The 18681-nt window shown below is 41.0% G+C and overlaps 1 protein-coding gene across 1 annotated transcript in view; it reads left to right on the forward strand.

Moving 5' to 3' along the window:
* MAST4 (microtubule associated serine/threonine kinase family member 4) overlaps positions 1–18681 on the forward strand; it is a 617121-nt gene that overhangs the window by 198410 nt on the left and 400030 nt on the right. The window contains 1 exon segment of the mRNA XM_070357543.1: positions 6374–6498. Within this exon segment, the coding sequence (XP_070213644.1) occupies positions 6374–6498 (125 nt within the window).

Genomic DNA, 18681 nt, shown 5'->3' on the forward strand with positions numbered 1-18681 from the left:
ACTTAGCAGCAGGTCCATCAAAAGGCAGCAGTCAAGTACTAAAAACAATAGGAACACCAAAGCTTACTAAGCTCTGTTTCGTGTATTAACTCACATGATCCAGATAGCTTCCCTTATTAGAATTTGGTAATCTCACTAGATGAGAAGAAATATTTCTTCTTTCAGAACAAGTTAGGGGAAAAGAAAAGGGACCAAATATATTTCTCTTTAAGTGTAGATCTGAATTGTTTCCACTTAAAAATAGACCACGTGTTGGCATTTTTGCCCTTTTGCCATTCAATGGCAAGGGTAACAGGGGATCTCTCTGTGACTGGGGGTGAAAAGACCACTGTATTGTTGAGTCATCTCGACACATTTTCCAAAGTTACTTTTGATTAAAAACTGCAGTCGGCAGTGGCAGTGGCAGCTTGAGTTGCTGCTCCATAGCCTTGTGGTTTGTCCAGGGGCTTGGATTTCCATAGATGTGTGTTGTTCTGGTATTTTTCTGCGGTCCCTAGCTCTCTCAGGGTATGGAATTAGGCTGTAGAGACGCCTTGACATATTTGTCATGGACCCAGTCAGTCTGGGCTTGCTCTATCCGTTTGCATCTCTACTTGCTCTGCTTGCTGCAAGCTTCCTTTTGAAGTGTCCCCCTAACTTTGTCAGGTTTCCCAGGTGGTGCTAGCGGTAAAGAACCTGCCTGCCAATGCAGGAGATGTGGAGGACACAGGTTCTGTCCCTGGGTCAGGAAGATCCCCTGGAGCAGGGCATGGCTCATCTACTCCAGTATTCTTGCCTGGAGAATCCCAGGGACAGAGGAACCTGGCAGGCTACAGTCCATAGCATCACAAAGAGTCAGACATGAGTGAAGCAACTTAGCATACATGCACCTTGTCACCTCATCAGGCCCATGTGGTTAGTAATTCTGCCTTGCATTTCGTGTTTAATACAGAATGCTGCTGATAATATTCTAAGAAGTGAAATTGGGCATCTCTGGTGGGGTTGAGTCTTAGTAGCAAAACAGGAGTTGACTGCTGCATTGGGAGATTAATTTGAATCAGACCTTGATACCCCATTGGCATCACGGTGCTGTGACAACCAGCCCCCCCAAAAGTATGTGTTCTCTCTTCATTTGGCTTTCAGTTCCTGTCAGTGGATATCCCTGGCTAGTAGGCAGTGATGTCTTCAAGGACTTGGGGTCATGCCTATGCTTTAGACTTTTCTTGTGTGAGTCAACACACACTTTTTTTTTTTTTCTTTTTTTAAGGCTAGAATAGCAGCTCAATATAGGAGTCAGTGAACTTCAGCCCTCCCTGGTCACAAGTCTGTTGGTTTCTCAAATTATATTTATTTATGCCATTAAGAAGAATGATTTAGCAGCATTGTCAGTGCTGTCTAGGTATAGTTATTCTTTTGCAGTGGGGACAAGAAATTGGAAGTCAGTCACCCATGTGAGAGGGAAGATGAAAGAGACCGTGTCTCTGTGTTGCAGCAGCCCAGCTGAAGATGAATAAAGGGAGCCTGTAATTGCCTGTGAGCACAACAGCCACTATGATGCGGGAACCGATGTTTAGGGCTGAGCAATGGGGCATGAAAGAGGAATATCCTGATGATGATGGAGTGCGCTGTAGGGCGATGGCTGCTGACTCTCGGACTCTGTCCAGGTACTATCGGTGTCTTAGCACGCTCTTTAAGCTCTCTCCGTTTTGAAAGTTTGGAGAGGTCTTGAAAAACTCAGTTCCTCTGACTAGTAAATGATTTGGAGGGCTTAAGTATAATTTGAGTATAATTTGTGAAAGCAGGTCCTGATGGAGTTCACAGTAGATACCTTCTTTTGGACAACAAAAGGATGCCCTCATTTTTTCCTGTATATGGTATGATAGTTTTATCTAGGCAAGGGAGGGTGTGTATGTATATGTGTATGGAAATATATGTAACAAAACTTGCTATTTTAACCTTTCGTACTTTATAGTACATTAAGTATACAATTCAGTGGCATTATTAAGTACTTTCGTATTGTTGTGCAACAATCACCACTATCCATCTCCAGAAATTTTTCATCAAATTGAAACTCTGTACTCATTAAACAATATTGCTTCATTCCCTGCCGCACCCCTCCCCCAGCCCTCCAGTAACCACTGTTAAACTGTGTATCTCAATGAATTTGCGGAGAGGGCAATGGCACCCCACTCCAAGTACTCTTGCCTGGAAAATCCCATGGATGGAGGCAGCCTGGTAGGCTGCAGTCCATGGGGTCGATAAGAGTCGGACACAACTGAGCGACTTCACTTTCACTTTTCACTTTCATGCATTGGAGAAGGAAATGGCAACCCACTCCAGTGTTCTTTCCTGGAGAATCCCTGCTGTCTATGGGGTCGCACAGAGTTGGACACGACTGAAGTGACTTTGCAATGAATTTGACTATTCCAGGGACCTCAAATAAGTGGAATCATATGATATGTTACAATATGTGTTCTTTTGTATCTGGCCTATTTTACTTAGCATGGTTTAAGCTTCCTCCATGTTGTAGAATGTGTCAGTTTCTCTCCTTTCAAAGGCTAAATCATAATCCATTGTTTGTATATGCTACATTTGGTCATCCATCCATCCATCCATCCATAGACATTAGGGTTGTTTTCACCTTTGGGCTAGTGTGAATGATACAAACTTCTGTTTTGAGTCCTTCCGTTCACTTTTTGTGTGTATATACCCCAAAGTGGAATTAGCAAGGGAGGTCTCAGTAGGCAGCCGGGGGTGAAGTGGTAGATGTGAACTTTCTGGGGACTGCTGTGGAGCTTCTGTAGATGCTGGTGACAGCAGAGCCTGCTGACAGCCCAAAAAAGAAAGCTGATGGATGAGAGATGGGAGCCTGTGGCCCCATCTGCATGCTTGTGGCACCAGCACCGTGCCAGCTGCCCACTCTTCTTTTTGTCCCAGCTCTTTCCTCTGTAATGCTCGCCCCATTCTCCATTCCTCCCTTCTGTGGCTCCCCTGCCCCTCACCAAAACCCTTGAGAGCAACACACGGGCCACCCTAGCTTCCCTTTCTTCCTGGTGGCTACCTTAGAGGGATGGTCAAACTTTGCCAGCATTCTTATATATAACTGAGCACCAGAAGCCATTTCTCAAGACTGCTTTGTTATATAGAGTTCCTAGGTCTATTTTCCCTTTACTGTCCTATTTGTAGTCAAGAGAAGTAACCCAAAATGTAAGACCATAGCCTGACTGCTAAATCTGTATTGCATTTCAGGTGATACGGAACTTACTTGAGGCTTTTAAATCTAGGCAGGTACCATTATTCTCTGATGCCAAAGTAGGTTTCCAGAGGCTATATTTAATTCTTTATATAGCTGTTCTGCTGAATTTGTTGCTGACCTGATATTTTCCTACTTCAGAGGGATACTTCAAGCATACATCTTTGAAAGCATGCATCTCATGTTTGAGGACGTGTGTTTATGGAGGTCTTGCTTCTTGTTTTTTTTTTTTTTTTTTTTTTAAATTCAGGATGAAAACAAAGGAAAACTCATGCCAGGAAAAAGACCATATGTAACCTAGATAGAACCAAGGTACAATCTGAGCCTTAGTAATGTACTTATTTTTGTACATAACCTTAAAAGTTTGCAGATCTTTCTACTCTGTTGAGTAAAGACCCTGTGACCAGAACAGTGACAATAATCAGTATAAAAACTCCATTCCAATAACCCGTACCTCTGTGGTTGAAGCTGGACAAATTCTTGTTTCACTCTGACCCACAGATTTCAGCTTTAATATGGACCTGTCTTTATTGCCTCTAAATTTCTAGTTATGTCAGTTGCTGCTACTGCTGCTGCTAAGTCGCTTCAGTCGTGTCTGACTCTCTGTGACCCCATAGATGGCAGCCACCAGGCTTCCCAGGGACGGGGGATCCCCCGTCCCTGGGATTCTCCAGGCAAGAACACTGGAGTGGGTTGCCATTTCCTTCTCCAATGCAGGGAAGTGAAAAGTGAAAATGAAGTTGCTCAGTCGTGTCCAACTCTTAGCGATCCCATGGACTGCGGCCCACCAGGCTCCTCCGTCCATGGGATTTTTCAGGCAAGAGTACTGGAGTGGGGTGCCATTGCCTTCTCCGTATTATGTCAGTAGACAGTACCTAATAAAGGTTTTAATAAGCATATTGGAATTTTAGCAATGTGTTTCCAAAAAACACAAAGCTGATCAAAGTTCCAGTTGTAACAACAAGCTTGATACAGCATTCAAACAGAGCAGCCAGATTGCTAGGCAAGCTCACCTCTCCTACAACAGAGTGGGAATGGTATTATCCATTAATTTCCACCCTGTGCAGCTGAATAATGCATTGACAGATGCTAATTTTCTTAAATCGTAGGCAGCAAATGATGCATGAATACAGCAGCAACACACTTTGCAGAGGCTCTTGGTAGTCATCAGAAAGAAAATTTGTATAAAGTTTGATGTAATCACTATCAACTATGGCACAATGTTGATGCCTTCTAATGACTGCCTTAAACCCATCTGTTGTTCTCTTTTCCCTATTAACACTAATGGGGGTCCAGGCAGGAATAAAATACTCCAAGTGTTGTGCTATCAGACCCTCCAATTTGTAACATTCCTTGATTCCTAGGATGAGACTAGGAATAACATCTAAAATCTTACCTACAACAGGATAATAAACATTATGTAAATGCTTCCTAATGTAATTATTTGTTCCAGTGGATTAACAAAATTTTATTTCTTCTTCACCTAGCCATCCCTCATGTGTTGCATAGCTCTTTGTGCTTATTTTTTTAAGTTTATTGAATGTTTATTATATGATGTGTTTTCTTTTTTTGATTTTAGCACCACCCTATAAGTTTACCCCGGTTTTACAGCTGAGGAACCTGAGGCTTGAAGAAGGTCGTGAATAAGTGATGGAATCAGTTTGGGGGGTCAGATTGGGCAGTCAGCATTTTTGTATGTAAAAAATGTTTGTCTTGCCATAAAATATGAATTCTCACATATTTAATATGGTATGTGCATACATGCTCAGTTGTGACTGACTCTACGAACCCATGGGTTGAAGCCCACCAGGATCCTCTGTCCCTGGAATTTTTCAGGCAGGAATACTGGAGTGGGTTGCCATTTCCTCCTGCAGAGGATCTTCCTGACCCAGGGATCGAACCTGTGTCTCCTGTGTCTCCTGCATTGGCAGGTGGATTCTTCACCACTGTACCACCTGGGAAGCCCATTTAATATGTTAACATATTTCCATTTATTTCAATAGTTAATATATTGCAATATATTAATACATATTTCAATTGTTATTATATATCAATAGTTATAAACCAGTGGGCGCTTGTGAAGTGCATGCCTAAGGAAAGATATGGGGGTTCTTTTATAAGGAACAGACCTGCTGGGCAGAATACCAGGCACAATGTTGCTTCTGCTGCAGGGTTACTAGCCACTCGGGCCACAGTCCTCATGAATCTTGGAGGGATGAAGCTGGAGTCCCCATACATGCAGCCCGTAGAGGAAAATCTACAGTTTGGTTTCTGTCTTTTCATTGTCTTCATGTGTTTTTTGGGAAAGAAGTGTCCACTTGTTCTTTCATCATTCAACAAATATTGAATGAGTATCTGCTATGACCAATTACTGTGCTACCGCAAAATATCAAACATGGTCTCTGTTTTTACTGAGCTTCATTACTATGTGACTATGCATGCCCATCCTAACAAAAAGGTGTGTATCTTATGTGTTGATAACTAGTCTAATCCGTGTACTGAAGAAGTAATACAATGTGAGTTGGTTCAGCTGTTTGACTTTTAAAGACATACACATATATATGAGTTCAAGGTTGATGTAAATTGCTCATTGAACCTACACTGACATTAATGTCCAGCTTTATGCAAATGGATACCATCATCTGCCCTGTGGACACAGCTGGATGAACACCAGTAGCTTCAGAGACAGAGAAGCTGGGAGAAAAGGGCACCAGCCCCATTTCACCTTGAAAGACTTCCAACTCCTCCTTTTGTCGGTCATGATCTTCGTAGACACTTTCCTAGTGCATTCCTATATCACTTTCCATATTAGCTATTTTAACAGTACATTTCTAAATGCACATGTTCATTTCTACAATGCTGAGGATGCTTTGTGTGTTTATATATATATCCTCAACTCCTCAACATAGTAACAAGACCCTTCCTCTTGCCCTACAAATTTTGGAGATGAAGAGACTTACCTGGGTTTATGTGGGAACTTCGAATCAAAACTTAAAACTGAATCTCCCGACTTGAAACAATCTGCTTCCAGCTGCTATACAATATAATTGTAATGTACGGCTGAAATGGTATATAAGGATTTCTACAGAAGCACTGCCATTCTGCCCACTATTCACACTGCCCTCTTTTTATCCCCAACAGGCAGGTATCTCCTTCCAAACCCGGCTGCGGGGCAAGCCTGGGCCACCTCTGCGGAGACGTCCAACCTCGTGCGCATGCGCAGCCAGGCCCTGGGCCAGTCGGCGCCCTCGCTCACCGCCAGCCTGGTGAGTTGTCATCGGGCTCTGTCTGTGGTCGGTTAGCTTTGCTCCGTGTCACCACCAACGTAGGGACGTCTAAATTTATTGAGTTTATTGTTCTAGATTTGAACTTAAATCTACATTTAATGTTAAGCACAGATTTGACACTAAAATTTTTTGTTTCCAGTGTGCTGGTTTTTACCAGATTTTCCCCTTCAACCTAAGTTGGAATATTTTTGTAAACTTAACTCTGTTTCAACTTTTCCCTCGAAAGAAATGAAAATGGTTCTCAGCTTTTTTAAAGTAAAAAACTTATTTGAAAATAATTTCAAACTTATAGGAAAGTTGCACGAATAAGACAAATACATACAGCACCAGCTGATCCTTTGCCTGGGTTTAAGTATTAACTCTTGCCTATTTGCTGTACTGATTGCTCTCTCTGTGTATATGCATGTACACTCGCATATAATGTTTTGAACTCTTTGAGAATAGGTTATATATATCATGGCCTTTTGTTATGACAGGTAACTTCATTAAATTTATGCATGAAAGAAGTCTTTTATCTGCTCTGCCATCTGTATTTCATTTTTATCAATTGGCCCAATAACGTCCTCTATAGTATTTTCCCTCCTTCAGTAGAGGATCCAGTCTGGGGTCATGTCTTGTATTTAATTATCCTTTAATCTGGAAACTCTCCCCAGTGTTTCTTTGCCTTTTATGACGCTGAGTTTTGAAGACTAAGTGACATCCCCACCCCATTTTTTAAAGGAGTGTTCCTCGTATGACAGTGTCGGGTATGTCTGATGTTTTCTTACAGTGAGCTTTGGGTTTTGCATTGCATCCCAGAATGTGACACTGGTGATGATGTATCCTTTCAGGTCATGCCATGGGCAGGTGATGATATGTCCATTTGCCCATCATTATGATGTTAATTTTTTTCACCCAGACAAGGCATTGGCCAGTTTCTCCACAGTTAGAACTTTTCTCTTGCAGTCAATAAGCCTTTGGCAGGGAGACACTTTGAGGCCATCCAAGCATGTTTCTTCTTATCAAAAATTTCCTTTGGATTCCATATTCATTGGTGATTCTTACCTGGATCCTTCTCTTCTAGAATCATTGAAAATGGTTATTATTTTCAGCTCCAGCACTCTCTCTACACCTACACGTTGGCACATGGCATAAATATTTATGATTTGTTAGCAGCATGGGCTTCTGCTGCTGAAGCACTTCAGTCGTGTCCGACTCTGTGCCACCCCATAGACGGCAGCCCACCAGGCTCCCCCGTCCCTGGGATTCTCCAGGCAAGAACACTGGAGTGGGTTGCCATTTCCTTCTCCAATGCATGAAAGTGAAAAGTGAAAGTGAAGTCGCTCAGTTGTGTCCCACCCTCAGCGACCCCATGGACTCCTACATGCCTTAAAAAAAAAAAAAATAGACTTTTATTTTTAACCATGATGCTTATGAGAATTTTGTTTTCCAGTGGGCCCATTACTTTTCAACTTTAACCTTTGGCACAGCCTAGAGGGCTATACAGGTTGCTTTTGTATTGGTGTTGGGGTTATATGGTATTGGAATAGATTTTGAAATATCTTTTACTGATGGTGATGCAAATGATATGTCAGTGCCTTATAATTTTATACATTGATAATAAATCATGAGATATTTGAAAATCGTTCAGTAACGTAGAGAGATCTGATTTAGGTCTAACCTCTAATCCTGCTTTTGTCGTTAGGTAGCTATATACGTTTAAGCATATTGCTTAGTTTCTTAGATTTTATTAGCTCTTCAGCAAACTGTGAGACGAAACAACCTATTAAACAGTCTCTGGAATTCAGCGTTGAAACTCACTGTTTCTAGTTTCAGAATCATAAAACTTCTGAACATACTGGATAGTTATCCCTGAAAAGTTTCTTTGAGGATATTTCATGACTTCAAAATTGACTATGGTCTTTAAATCAAAATGTATCTTTTACTTCTCAGGAAAATTTGGGGGCTTATTTTTAAAGGTTCAGTTAAATGATGCGTTTTAGCATTTTCCCCCATCCCATCCCCGAGTTCAATTACTTTTCCTTCTTGAGAAATTTTATTAAAAGCTTATTTTACTTTCGTAAGCATTTACTTTTTGAGGAAAGAAGAAAATTCCTCTCAATCAGTGATTTTATTTTTTTTTAAACAGAAGTGCTTTGGGGGCCACTACAATATTATTCTTACACATAAATAGGTAGTCCTGTATGTTTATTGCCAAGCAAATCATTCTAATTAAAACAACACTGCCACAAAGTAATGTGTCTAATACTGGTAGTTATGTACTCAGACTAGAAACTGATTGATTGATTGATGAAACACATGTCAGGTGACCTAAGATATTTGGAAATAAGATACAAAACCAAGGAGAAGAGCATTCTTATCAGAGAGTCACTTGTCAGCTTATTTACCCTGCAAGTATTTATCGGGTTTAGGAGCAAGACTAGAGAAAATGTTAAAATACCATGAAAAGCAAACTTAAAATAGTACCTGGCACCTAGCAAGCCTCAAATATTAGCCAGCGTAAAAATCACATGTGGCATCAAAGCCAGATGGTGACTGACCATTTACTACTAGAGAGTGAAGGTTTAAAATATCACCCTCATCATATCTTTACTTCAGAGGTTTCCTTGCTTCCTAATTGTTGTCTAAGGAAAACCATTTGCAGGCTGTTTGACCATGTCTTCTGTCCCCCACCTTCTGGCATTTCATGAGCAGGAGCAGCTGGAGGAGAGCTGCCAGGCAGAGCACTGCCTTGATTTCCTCATTGTTCGGCAGCAATTTGCTCAGGTTTCTCTGCCATGTCACTTATTTCAGTATGTCACTCAGTATACTTTCATGACTTTGCCTGTTTTTTTGTGCCCTTTGCAGAGTCATTCAAGTTAGTCTATGTTTCTTGGATTGGCTTATATCTAAATTATGCTGATTACACCTAACAGATTTGATAGAGAATGATGCTGGGGGAGTATTAATGTATATCTATTAGACCTTTTTCTTTTTCCTTTCTGTCCCCCTTTTTCTTGTCTTCAAAATAAGCCTTATATTACTGGAAGTGCACTGTACAGTAGAACATTGTTAGTTGCTCATTCATGTCTGACTTTTTGCAACCCCATAGACTGTAGCCCAACAGGCTCCTCTGTCCTTGGAATTCTCCAGGCAAGAATTCTGGCATGGGTAGCCATTCCCTGGGATCGAAACCAAGTCTCCTGCATTGCAGGAGGGTTCTTTACTGTCTGAGCCACCAGTGAACATGCTTCACTCTCATTCTCTCCTTGCCACGGTAAGCCCCATTGCCCCCATCTTCAAGCTGTAAGTTTACCTTCCTCAGCGTTTATCAAGGCCCACCTTTGTTTTAGTTCTTTGTGTTTATGCCTAATATCCCCTTGCTAGACTGCACGTTCCCTGAGGGCAGAATTCCTGTCTGATCTGACGTTCTGCTCCTCACTGTTCCTAGCACAACACCGTGCATATAGGAGACATTCAGTAAATAATACTGATGGAATGGATAATCTCTGGTGGAAAGTGACAGATTCCTTTAGTTGCAAGGCTGGAGTGATGATGCGATTCTGTATGCTATCTTGGGTGTCTAATTAAGACCATCTATCTAAAGTATTTTTGGTTTTGCTGTCCAGTGCATCTTATAATCGTGATTAGCCTCAAAGTCCATGTAATGGACCAAATCCCATTCAGTTGTAAAGAATGCGCCTGCCAGTGTAGGAGACATAAGGGACATGGGTTCGATTCCTGGGTTGGGAAGATCCCCTAGAGTAGGGCATGGCAACCCACTCCAGTGTTTTTGCCTGGAGAATCCACGGACAGAGGAGCCTGGAGGGCTGCAGTCCATAGAGTTGTAGAGGGTCAGACATAACTAAAGTACACAGGCACGCTATTGAAAGTTCCGTATCAGCTGCTGACAAAATACGGTGACAAAATGAAGAAATTATCACAGCCCATATTCAAGGAAGTTTCCTTAACTTGTTTGTGAGTAGTCATGCAGTCACATTGGTTTAAGTATTTTGTTGATTCTTTGAAGAGGAAAGTTGAGGCAACACATATGTTCAAGTGTGGAGAACTTGATAAAATCAGAATCAACGTGGTTTATGTCTAAATGACAGGATTACACTTGATATCACAGTTTTATGTTCAACACAACAATAGAACATGAGGGGAAAGTATAGACCCTCAATCTGAGAGGTAGTCATATGTTAGTAAGATATAAATGAAGGCCGTGGTTGGGGAGGTATGAGTTTCAGTAAATGTATGCCTAGTGTGATTTAAATGCCATAGGCAAGCTTCAAGGTAATGCTAACTACCTTCTCAAGGAGGAGATTAATTCCTAGCCGGAAGTATCTAGTTTTCCTTGGCAATGCTAAATGTAGTTGTGTTCCTTCTCCCAGACACATTGGGCATTTCTGATAAATGGCACATTGCCAATTCATCCTAAGCAGCCTGGTAGCTGGCAGAATACATGCTCAGCCAGTGTCCGCCTGCTGGGGCACCAGCCGGGAGTGCTGATGAAGTGTCAGATGTATACCTCGTATACATTAATCTGAAGAGGGGAAAACTCATTTCCCCATTTGCTTCCTCCATCTTTCTGTCCCTCCCCACACACATGGGTAGTTTATCAAAGAAGTCATAGTCGTCAAAAGCAGGGGATTTATACAGATGCTGCTTTCTGGTAAGAAAGATGGAAATTTCAGGAGGCAAAGCAGGACCTAGGGTAACTTATTTTATCTGTAGGAAAATAAGGTTGTAAGCCCTGGTGATTAAAGTTTAGAAATGGTATATGTAACCATCGTAAGAAATAGTCACTTCTTTTGTTCTTTGGAGTGGTAGATGGATGGCAGAAACACAGTGAAAATTAGTTTCCAGTATTTTCAACAGTTTTCTGTTTGATTTGAATCATGTGACTCATCTGTTCTGATTCTTGTGAGCATCCCTGTCATATTCTTTCTTATTGAGCGCTTCCTTGACCATTTTGTTTGAAAGTCTTTCCCTCACTGCATGCCACACACCCCACTTTTCTCAATAGCTTTATCTCCTTCCAATATATCACATAATTTGCTTATTGTTTATCTCCTATTCTGATGAAAAATTCTTTTTTTTTTTTTTTGATGGAAGACAAACCCTTTAATTCTAACATAATAGTTAGAAATATAATGGTTGAAGACAGCTATTTTTTTCTGTTTTACCGAGTGTTTCCCTGGGGCCTAGAACACTCCTTGGCACATAATAGGTGCTCAGTGAAGGCTTGTTGAATGTAAAAGTAAATATATTTCCTTTCTTTACTTTTTAAGTGTCCTAGAACAGACTCTTGTTTATTTTTTGGTTTTAATCTGTATTTTACCCTTTAGGTTTATATTGTTTAGCCTAATCAAGAAGATATTTCTCGAGCCAGAGAGTAGTTAATTTTGGAAACTGTGTTCAGGAATTAAACTATAATTATTCAGTTGGGCAATGAGAAGCAGAGTGTTTTAGAGATCAGCTCAAGTTTCTACCACTTATTGGCTGTGTGAGCCTCAGTTTCTTCATCTGTGAGGTGGGGCTAGTGGATCTATTGCTTCATAAGTTTATAGTGAGGAATAAATGAGCAAATTCTTGTGCGCTACTTCGCACAGCATCTGTGACTCAAGAAGTGCTGATGTCAGCGTTCCTGAGGTTGGTAGAAAAAATATTTCTTGGGGGTTGTCAGCTGGTCTTAGCTGAAGTGGTATTCTCAGAAGGGAGGAAATCAGATCCTTTGATTTGAGTAGGAGTTTGACCATTTGGTCCTTAGCTTTTTGCAGGCTTGTGAATGCTAGTGGTTAAGAACACACGTGCCAGTGCAAGAGACAAAAGAGCTGTGGGTTTCATCCCTGGGTCGGGATGATCCCCTGGAAAAATACATGGCAACCCACTCCAGCATTCTTGCCTGGAGAACCAGAGGAGACTGGCAGGCTACTGTCCATTGGGTTTCAAAGAGTCGGACATGACTGAAGCGAGTTACCACAGGACAGCACAGACCAGCTTGTGGTTTCTTTCTTCCTTATTTTCACTCTAAATTCACCAACCCCACAAACTGAAAGTTTTTTTTTTTTTAAGAACAGTTAACTGTTTTGAGGGGTGGAAGTACTTTCAAATATTGTTTTTCAATTTTTAATATTAGGTTAAGTAGTATAATTTTATGTTTCTTCAGTGGCCCTCTTTTGACACTGTATCCATTTCTTTTAGTGGAAAAATTATGTTTCATGATGTATTATAAATATTAAAACCAAACTATTTAAACTGTAATATATTCAGAGAGCCTTAATGAATATTCATCTTTTCCATTTGCAAAAGTGCATTATGAAGAATCAGGGAAAATTCACTAAACGTATGCGAAAGTGCATTTTTCCTTTTAAATTCATGCAGAATGTACCAACATAATGTCAGCATTTATTTAGGATACAGACTTTATTTGCAGTCATTTAATATAATATCAATACTTTATTGGCCTTATAACTCAAAAACAAAAACCTGAGCCGAAGTCCAATTAGTTAACTCCGAGAGAGTGTCTGTTAAATATTGATGTAGGAACTATTTGAATGCCCTTGGATAAATTGCTTAACAAAATTTGTAGAATACAACGTGAATTAGCATTTCTCCTTAGCCATTATGACTCAATTTAAAGGCTGTATAATATTCCAGTGTATGGATTTCTCACAATTTATTATACTATTTCCCCCTTTAGGTTATTTCCAGGTTTTACCCATTGAAAATAATGGTAATGAGCAGGCTTTTAATAAGTCTTCGTTCACCTCTGGTTGTTTTGTCAGGGTAGATTCTGGGAGGGGATTAATGTGGCAAATGATATGAGCATGATGTAGGTTTTCCATACTCTTGCTAAATTGTTTCTAGGAATACTGTACAACTTTGTGCTTCCATATATTGAGAAATCAATATATGGCTTCCCAGGTGGCTCAGTGGTAAAGAATCCACCTGCCAAGCAGGTGATGTGGGTTCGATCCCTGGGTCGGAAAGATCCCCTGGAAGAGGAAATGGCACCCCACTACAGTTTTTGCCTGAAAAATCTCATGAACAAAGGAGCATGGTGGGCTACAGTCCATGGGCTTGCAAAGTCAGGCACGACTGAGCATAGACATCACAGTGACTGAGTTGAGATTTTACGTCTCTTTATATTCTGGCCAGCAGTCAATATTCCCAAAAAAAACCCACCCTGAACTTCCAAAAAAACCAAGTTTGCTGGTTTGAAAAATAATTACTTTTTAAATGTATTTTTTCTTTTTAGTGAAGTTGATATGGTTTTTGCACGTGTTGAACTCTTACGCCAAAGTCCCCCCAGATAAAGCAAATATGAAATTAGGGTTATCTATGTTTTCTCCTCCAACTTCTTCCTTCCATTCCCTAAATCAACTCACCAGCCCAACTACTGGTACCCTGTATTGCTCTTGGGATACAAGAACTGCTGAGTGTGATTACAATGTATGTAGCTGAAGGCATTATTCCACAGCTCAGAGTTTTTTTCATCTGGAAAATAGTAATCTCAATTGTGAAATAGTGCCTTCAGCTGTGGACATTATAATCAAAGTCTCAGGAGTGCTTGTATTCCAGGAGTAATACATCTCCTAGTTATTACCCTCTGAGCTAGATTCTATTGATAGTAAAGGGATGAATTTTCGTAACTCAGGGCTGAAATAGCAGTAGGGACCCCTAAGCAGGTTCTTATAGGTCAGGCCTAATCCATGAAGATAAATCTCATTGTGGGCTCACCTGAGCCTATCCACAGAGTAACTGGTTTATCAGGGGTCTATTAATCAAAGATCGGCTTAAAAATGAACTATAAAATCCTTGCTGTAATCCAACTCTTGCTTCTGTGAAAAGATACTCTAAATGTGCATCCTTACTCTGAACATGCCTGGGTGCCATGAGAATAATCAGCAGGAAACAGGTGAAGGGTATTGTGATTCAGTGAATGAATGAATGAAGAACTACTAATTATTTGGTGGGGGAGAGTTTTTTTCTGAAATTGAGTTCCAGTCAGAAGTAGTCACTTAAAACTTTCAGCCCCAGTTTGCTCTTCTTTACCTTTTGCAGAGGTTAAAAAAAAATTCATTACTTTATGTATGTGTTGTCCTTCCTGGGAAGGACAGAATGCCTGCCGGAGCGGCTCTCTGCGTGGGTGTGCCTGAACAGACTGGCCAAGTGTGGACTTCTTATGAGAGGTGTTTGAGAGTCCGTGAGATGGATGGCACCAATAAATATTCTATGGGATTTACAGGGTGGAAATGCATGTTCTCTATTAATTACTGACCATCATAGAGGGGAGCAAAGCAGATTTATAACAGCAATGCCGTGTGTGTGTGAAAGAGGGAGAGAGAGATCATAGGTTGTTTTACTTACTACCCACTTACCCAACTGGTATACCTATTTCAGTACCTGACCAACCTGCCTATTAAGAGTGATGGGATGACCCAGAGAATGGAGAGTGCTGGCACTCCAGCTTTCTTATCCTCACTGTATCTTTAGCACTGAGGGTAGTTCCTGGTATGTACTGTTTAGTACTTAGATAATGGTAGTTTTTAAAGAAATGTTGAGGAGGTCTTCTCTCCTTTTTTCTGGATGCACCACATGGCTTGCAGGATCTCAGTTCCCTAACCAGGAATGAACCCAGGCCATGGCAGTGAAAGCCCAGAATCCTAACCATTGAGCAACCAGGAAGCTCCCGTAAGGAAGTCTTAATTCAACTTTTGATAGTTTCTGATGGTGGGAAAGATTGAAGGCAAGAGGAAAAGGGGATGGCAGAGGATGAGATGGTTGGATGGCATCACCGACTCAACGGATGTGAGTTTGGGTGGACTCTGGGAGTTGGTGATGGACAGGAAAGCCTGGTGTGCTGCAGTCTGTGGGGTTGCAAAGAGTCAGACATGACTGAGCGACTGAGCTGAACTGAACTGATGCTCCTGTTCTGCTTCCTGAAGCCCAGACTAGTTGAATGGTTGGGCTGTCAAGAATTTGATTGGGTTGTGTGTCTGGGGAGATGATGGTGAAGGTAAAGGCGGTGAGGCAGTCATAGCTGCCGTCTTAGAAGGGTCCCTTGGTCCGCTGGAGGACAGCTGCCTCTCTGCTGGGCCCCTTGCCTTGACCTTTCTGGTGTCCTTTTGCCCCCGTGGTAAAATTACAGCACTTAGCTTTTTGCTATCTTAGTGTGTCGAATGAATTCTACCGTCAGAAACCAAGAAACTCATAGTAATTAGTGCTTTGGGGGAGAGAAGGTATTGGGATGTAACATTTCCTTTCTTGGGAGAAGAGAAAAATTATTATTTTAATTCATGGACTTCTTAGGAAGGTCCTGGTTATTGTGGCTTTGGAAAATCTAACATACTTCAGTATCTTTCCTACCTTATTTTTCTAGAATACTTGGCTGGTTAGCTAAGAATTAGCAGTATTTATAATTATACTTATTCCTAGTTTATTGGCACCCACAGTTTCACTCTGTGGTACTGGATTCTGAATCGGTGTATTCTTTATTATGCTCGTTAATCAGTTAATTGATTATTAGTGGAGTCTCTATTATACAGCTGGTATTAAAACCTTTATAGAAAAGAGGTCACACATGGTCTTGAATTTTAAGCAGCTTGTAATATAGTTGAAATGAGGCTTCTGAGAAATTAGAGAACAAACTAGAAGATGATTACAGGCTGGAGAGTTTTCAGTGTATTCCTAGACTTTCAGGAATGATATGGGCTGCAGGTTCTGGAAGGTTTTGGTTGGGCAAGCTTCAAGGCATCGTGGAACTACATACACAGTAGAATGGGGTGAGGAGTGGTAGATAAAGTGAACAATGTGACATGGACAGTGATTTTTAACATGGACAGTTTCTTCTTAATGTGATGTTTCTAGCGTGGGTAGGGAGGCAAAGGACCGCATGAAAACCGGGAAACTCATGGGTGTCTGTGATAGAAGGATTTCTAATTTAATCCGAACTGTAGGAGGTCACCAGGATTTGTACCATCTTTTAATGAGAAAAATGTCTGCATGAAGTAGCTGGGGAGCCTTCAAAGACCCCATCAAGTGATGCGTTTTTCCTTAGGAAGTTTCTTGGGTGGAAAAGCTGCTACCTTAAAGCACTTTAGTCATAAGGAAATAGTCTTTGTATTTGTTAGGTTCATTGACTGGATGTTAATAATGGCTTAAGGGATTGTGAGACCTATTCTTTGTGATTTGACATACTATTGGGCATTTCATTTTTAAGAGTAGAGCCATGTGACAGGTCCAGCTTAGCTATTTGTGATATAATAAATATGTTATTTAATTGTTCAGGGCAGATCAACCTCCATTTAAAGAAAACACTTAAAGAACAGGTGCCAATAAAATTATACTGAAAAAAAAAAAAGGACTAAACCTGATCAAGGAACTGAAAGACTTACATACTGAGAACTATAAACATTAATAAAGGAAATAAAACAGGATTCAGTGAAATGGAAAGACAACCCATGCTCTTGGGTTGGAAGAATTAATGTTGTTAAAATAACAGTACTACCCAAAGCAATCCATAGATTTAATGTGATCCCAATCAAATTATCCATGACATTTTTCACAGAACTAGGACAAATAATCCAAAATTTACATGGAGCCATAAGAGATCCATATTTGCAAGGGTGGGATGATTTGAGAGTATAGCATTGAAACGTGTATATTGCTGCTGCTGCTGCTACTAAGTCGCTTCAGTCGTGTGCGACTCTGTGCGACCCCATAGACGGCAGCCCACCAGGCTCCCCCGTCCCTGGGATTCTCCAGGCAAGAACACTGGAGTGGGTTGCCATCTCCTTCTCCAATGCATGAAAGTGAAAAAATAAAGTGGGGTCGCTAGGAGTGGGTTGCCATTGCCTTCTCCATGAGTATATTACCATATGTGAAATAGATCACCAGTCCAGGTTAGATGCACGGGACAGGGTGCTCAAGGCCAGGGCACTGGGACAACCCTGAGGGATGGGATGGGAAGGGAGGTGGGAGGGGGGTTCAGGATGGGGACACATGTATACCCATGACTGATTCATGTCAATGTATGGCAAAAACCACTATAATATTGTAAAGTAATTAGCCTTCAATTAAATAAATTAATTAAAAGAAAAGAGATCCATATTTGCCAGAGCAATCTGGGGGGGGGGGGCGGGGGGTGGAAACAGGAGATAAAACTCTCCAAGACATCAAATGATACTACAAAGCTACAGTTATCAAAACAGTGTGGTACTGGTACAAAATCAGGCATATGCATCAATGGAACAGAATAGACAGCCCAGAAATAAACCCACACACCTATGGTCAATTAATCTATGACAAAGGAGGCAATAATATACAGTGAGAAAAAGATGGTCTCTTCAACAAATGATGATGGGGAAGTTAGACAACCACATTAAATCAATGCAGTTAGAACACGCTTCACACCATGCACAAAAATAAACTCAAAATGGTTTAAAGACTTAAGCATAAGACATGATACCATAAAGGCCTAGAAGAGTGTGTAGGCAGAGCATTCTCTGATGTAAATTGTACCAGTGTTTTCTTAGGTCAGCCTCCCAAGGCAATAGAAATAAAAGCAAAACTAAGCAAATGTTACCTAATCAAGCTTACACTGCAACGAGATCAAAACCAGTCAATCCTAAAGGAAATCAACTCTGAATATTCACTGGAAGGACTGATGCTGGAGATGAAGCTCCAACACTTTGTCCACCTGATATGAAGAGCTAACTCATTCGAAAAGACCCTGATGCTGGGAAGGATTGAGGACAGGAGGAGAAGGGGGTGACAGAGGATGAGATGGTTAGATAGCATCATTGACTGTGACTATTCATTGAACATGAATTTGAGCAAACTCTGGGAAATAGTAAAGGACAGGGAAGCCTGGCATGTTGCAGTCCACGGGGTTGCAAAGAGTCGGACATGGCTTAGCGACTGAACAACAACAGCAGAGACCATCATACTAAGTGAAGTAAGTCAGACAGAGAAAGACAGATGCCATGTGATATCACCTGTATGTGTAATCTGAAAGTGGCACAAATGAACGTATCTACACAACAGAAACAGACTCACAGACACAGAGAGCAGACTCATGGCTGCTAAGGAGGCCGGGAGAGGAGCACACTGGGAGTGTGGTGTTGATAGATGCAAGCTGTTAATTTAGAATGGATAAACCACCAGGTCCTACTG

The sequence above is a fragment of the Bos mutus genome, chromosome 20 (assembly GCF_027580195.1).
Source record: "Bos mutus isolate GX-2022 chromosome 20, NWIPB_WYAK_1.1, whole genome shotgun sequence".
In the NCBI taxonomy this organism is placed as follows: Eukaryota; Metazoa; Chordata; class Mammalia; order Artiodactyla; family Bovidae; genus Bos; species Bos mutus.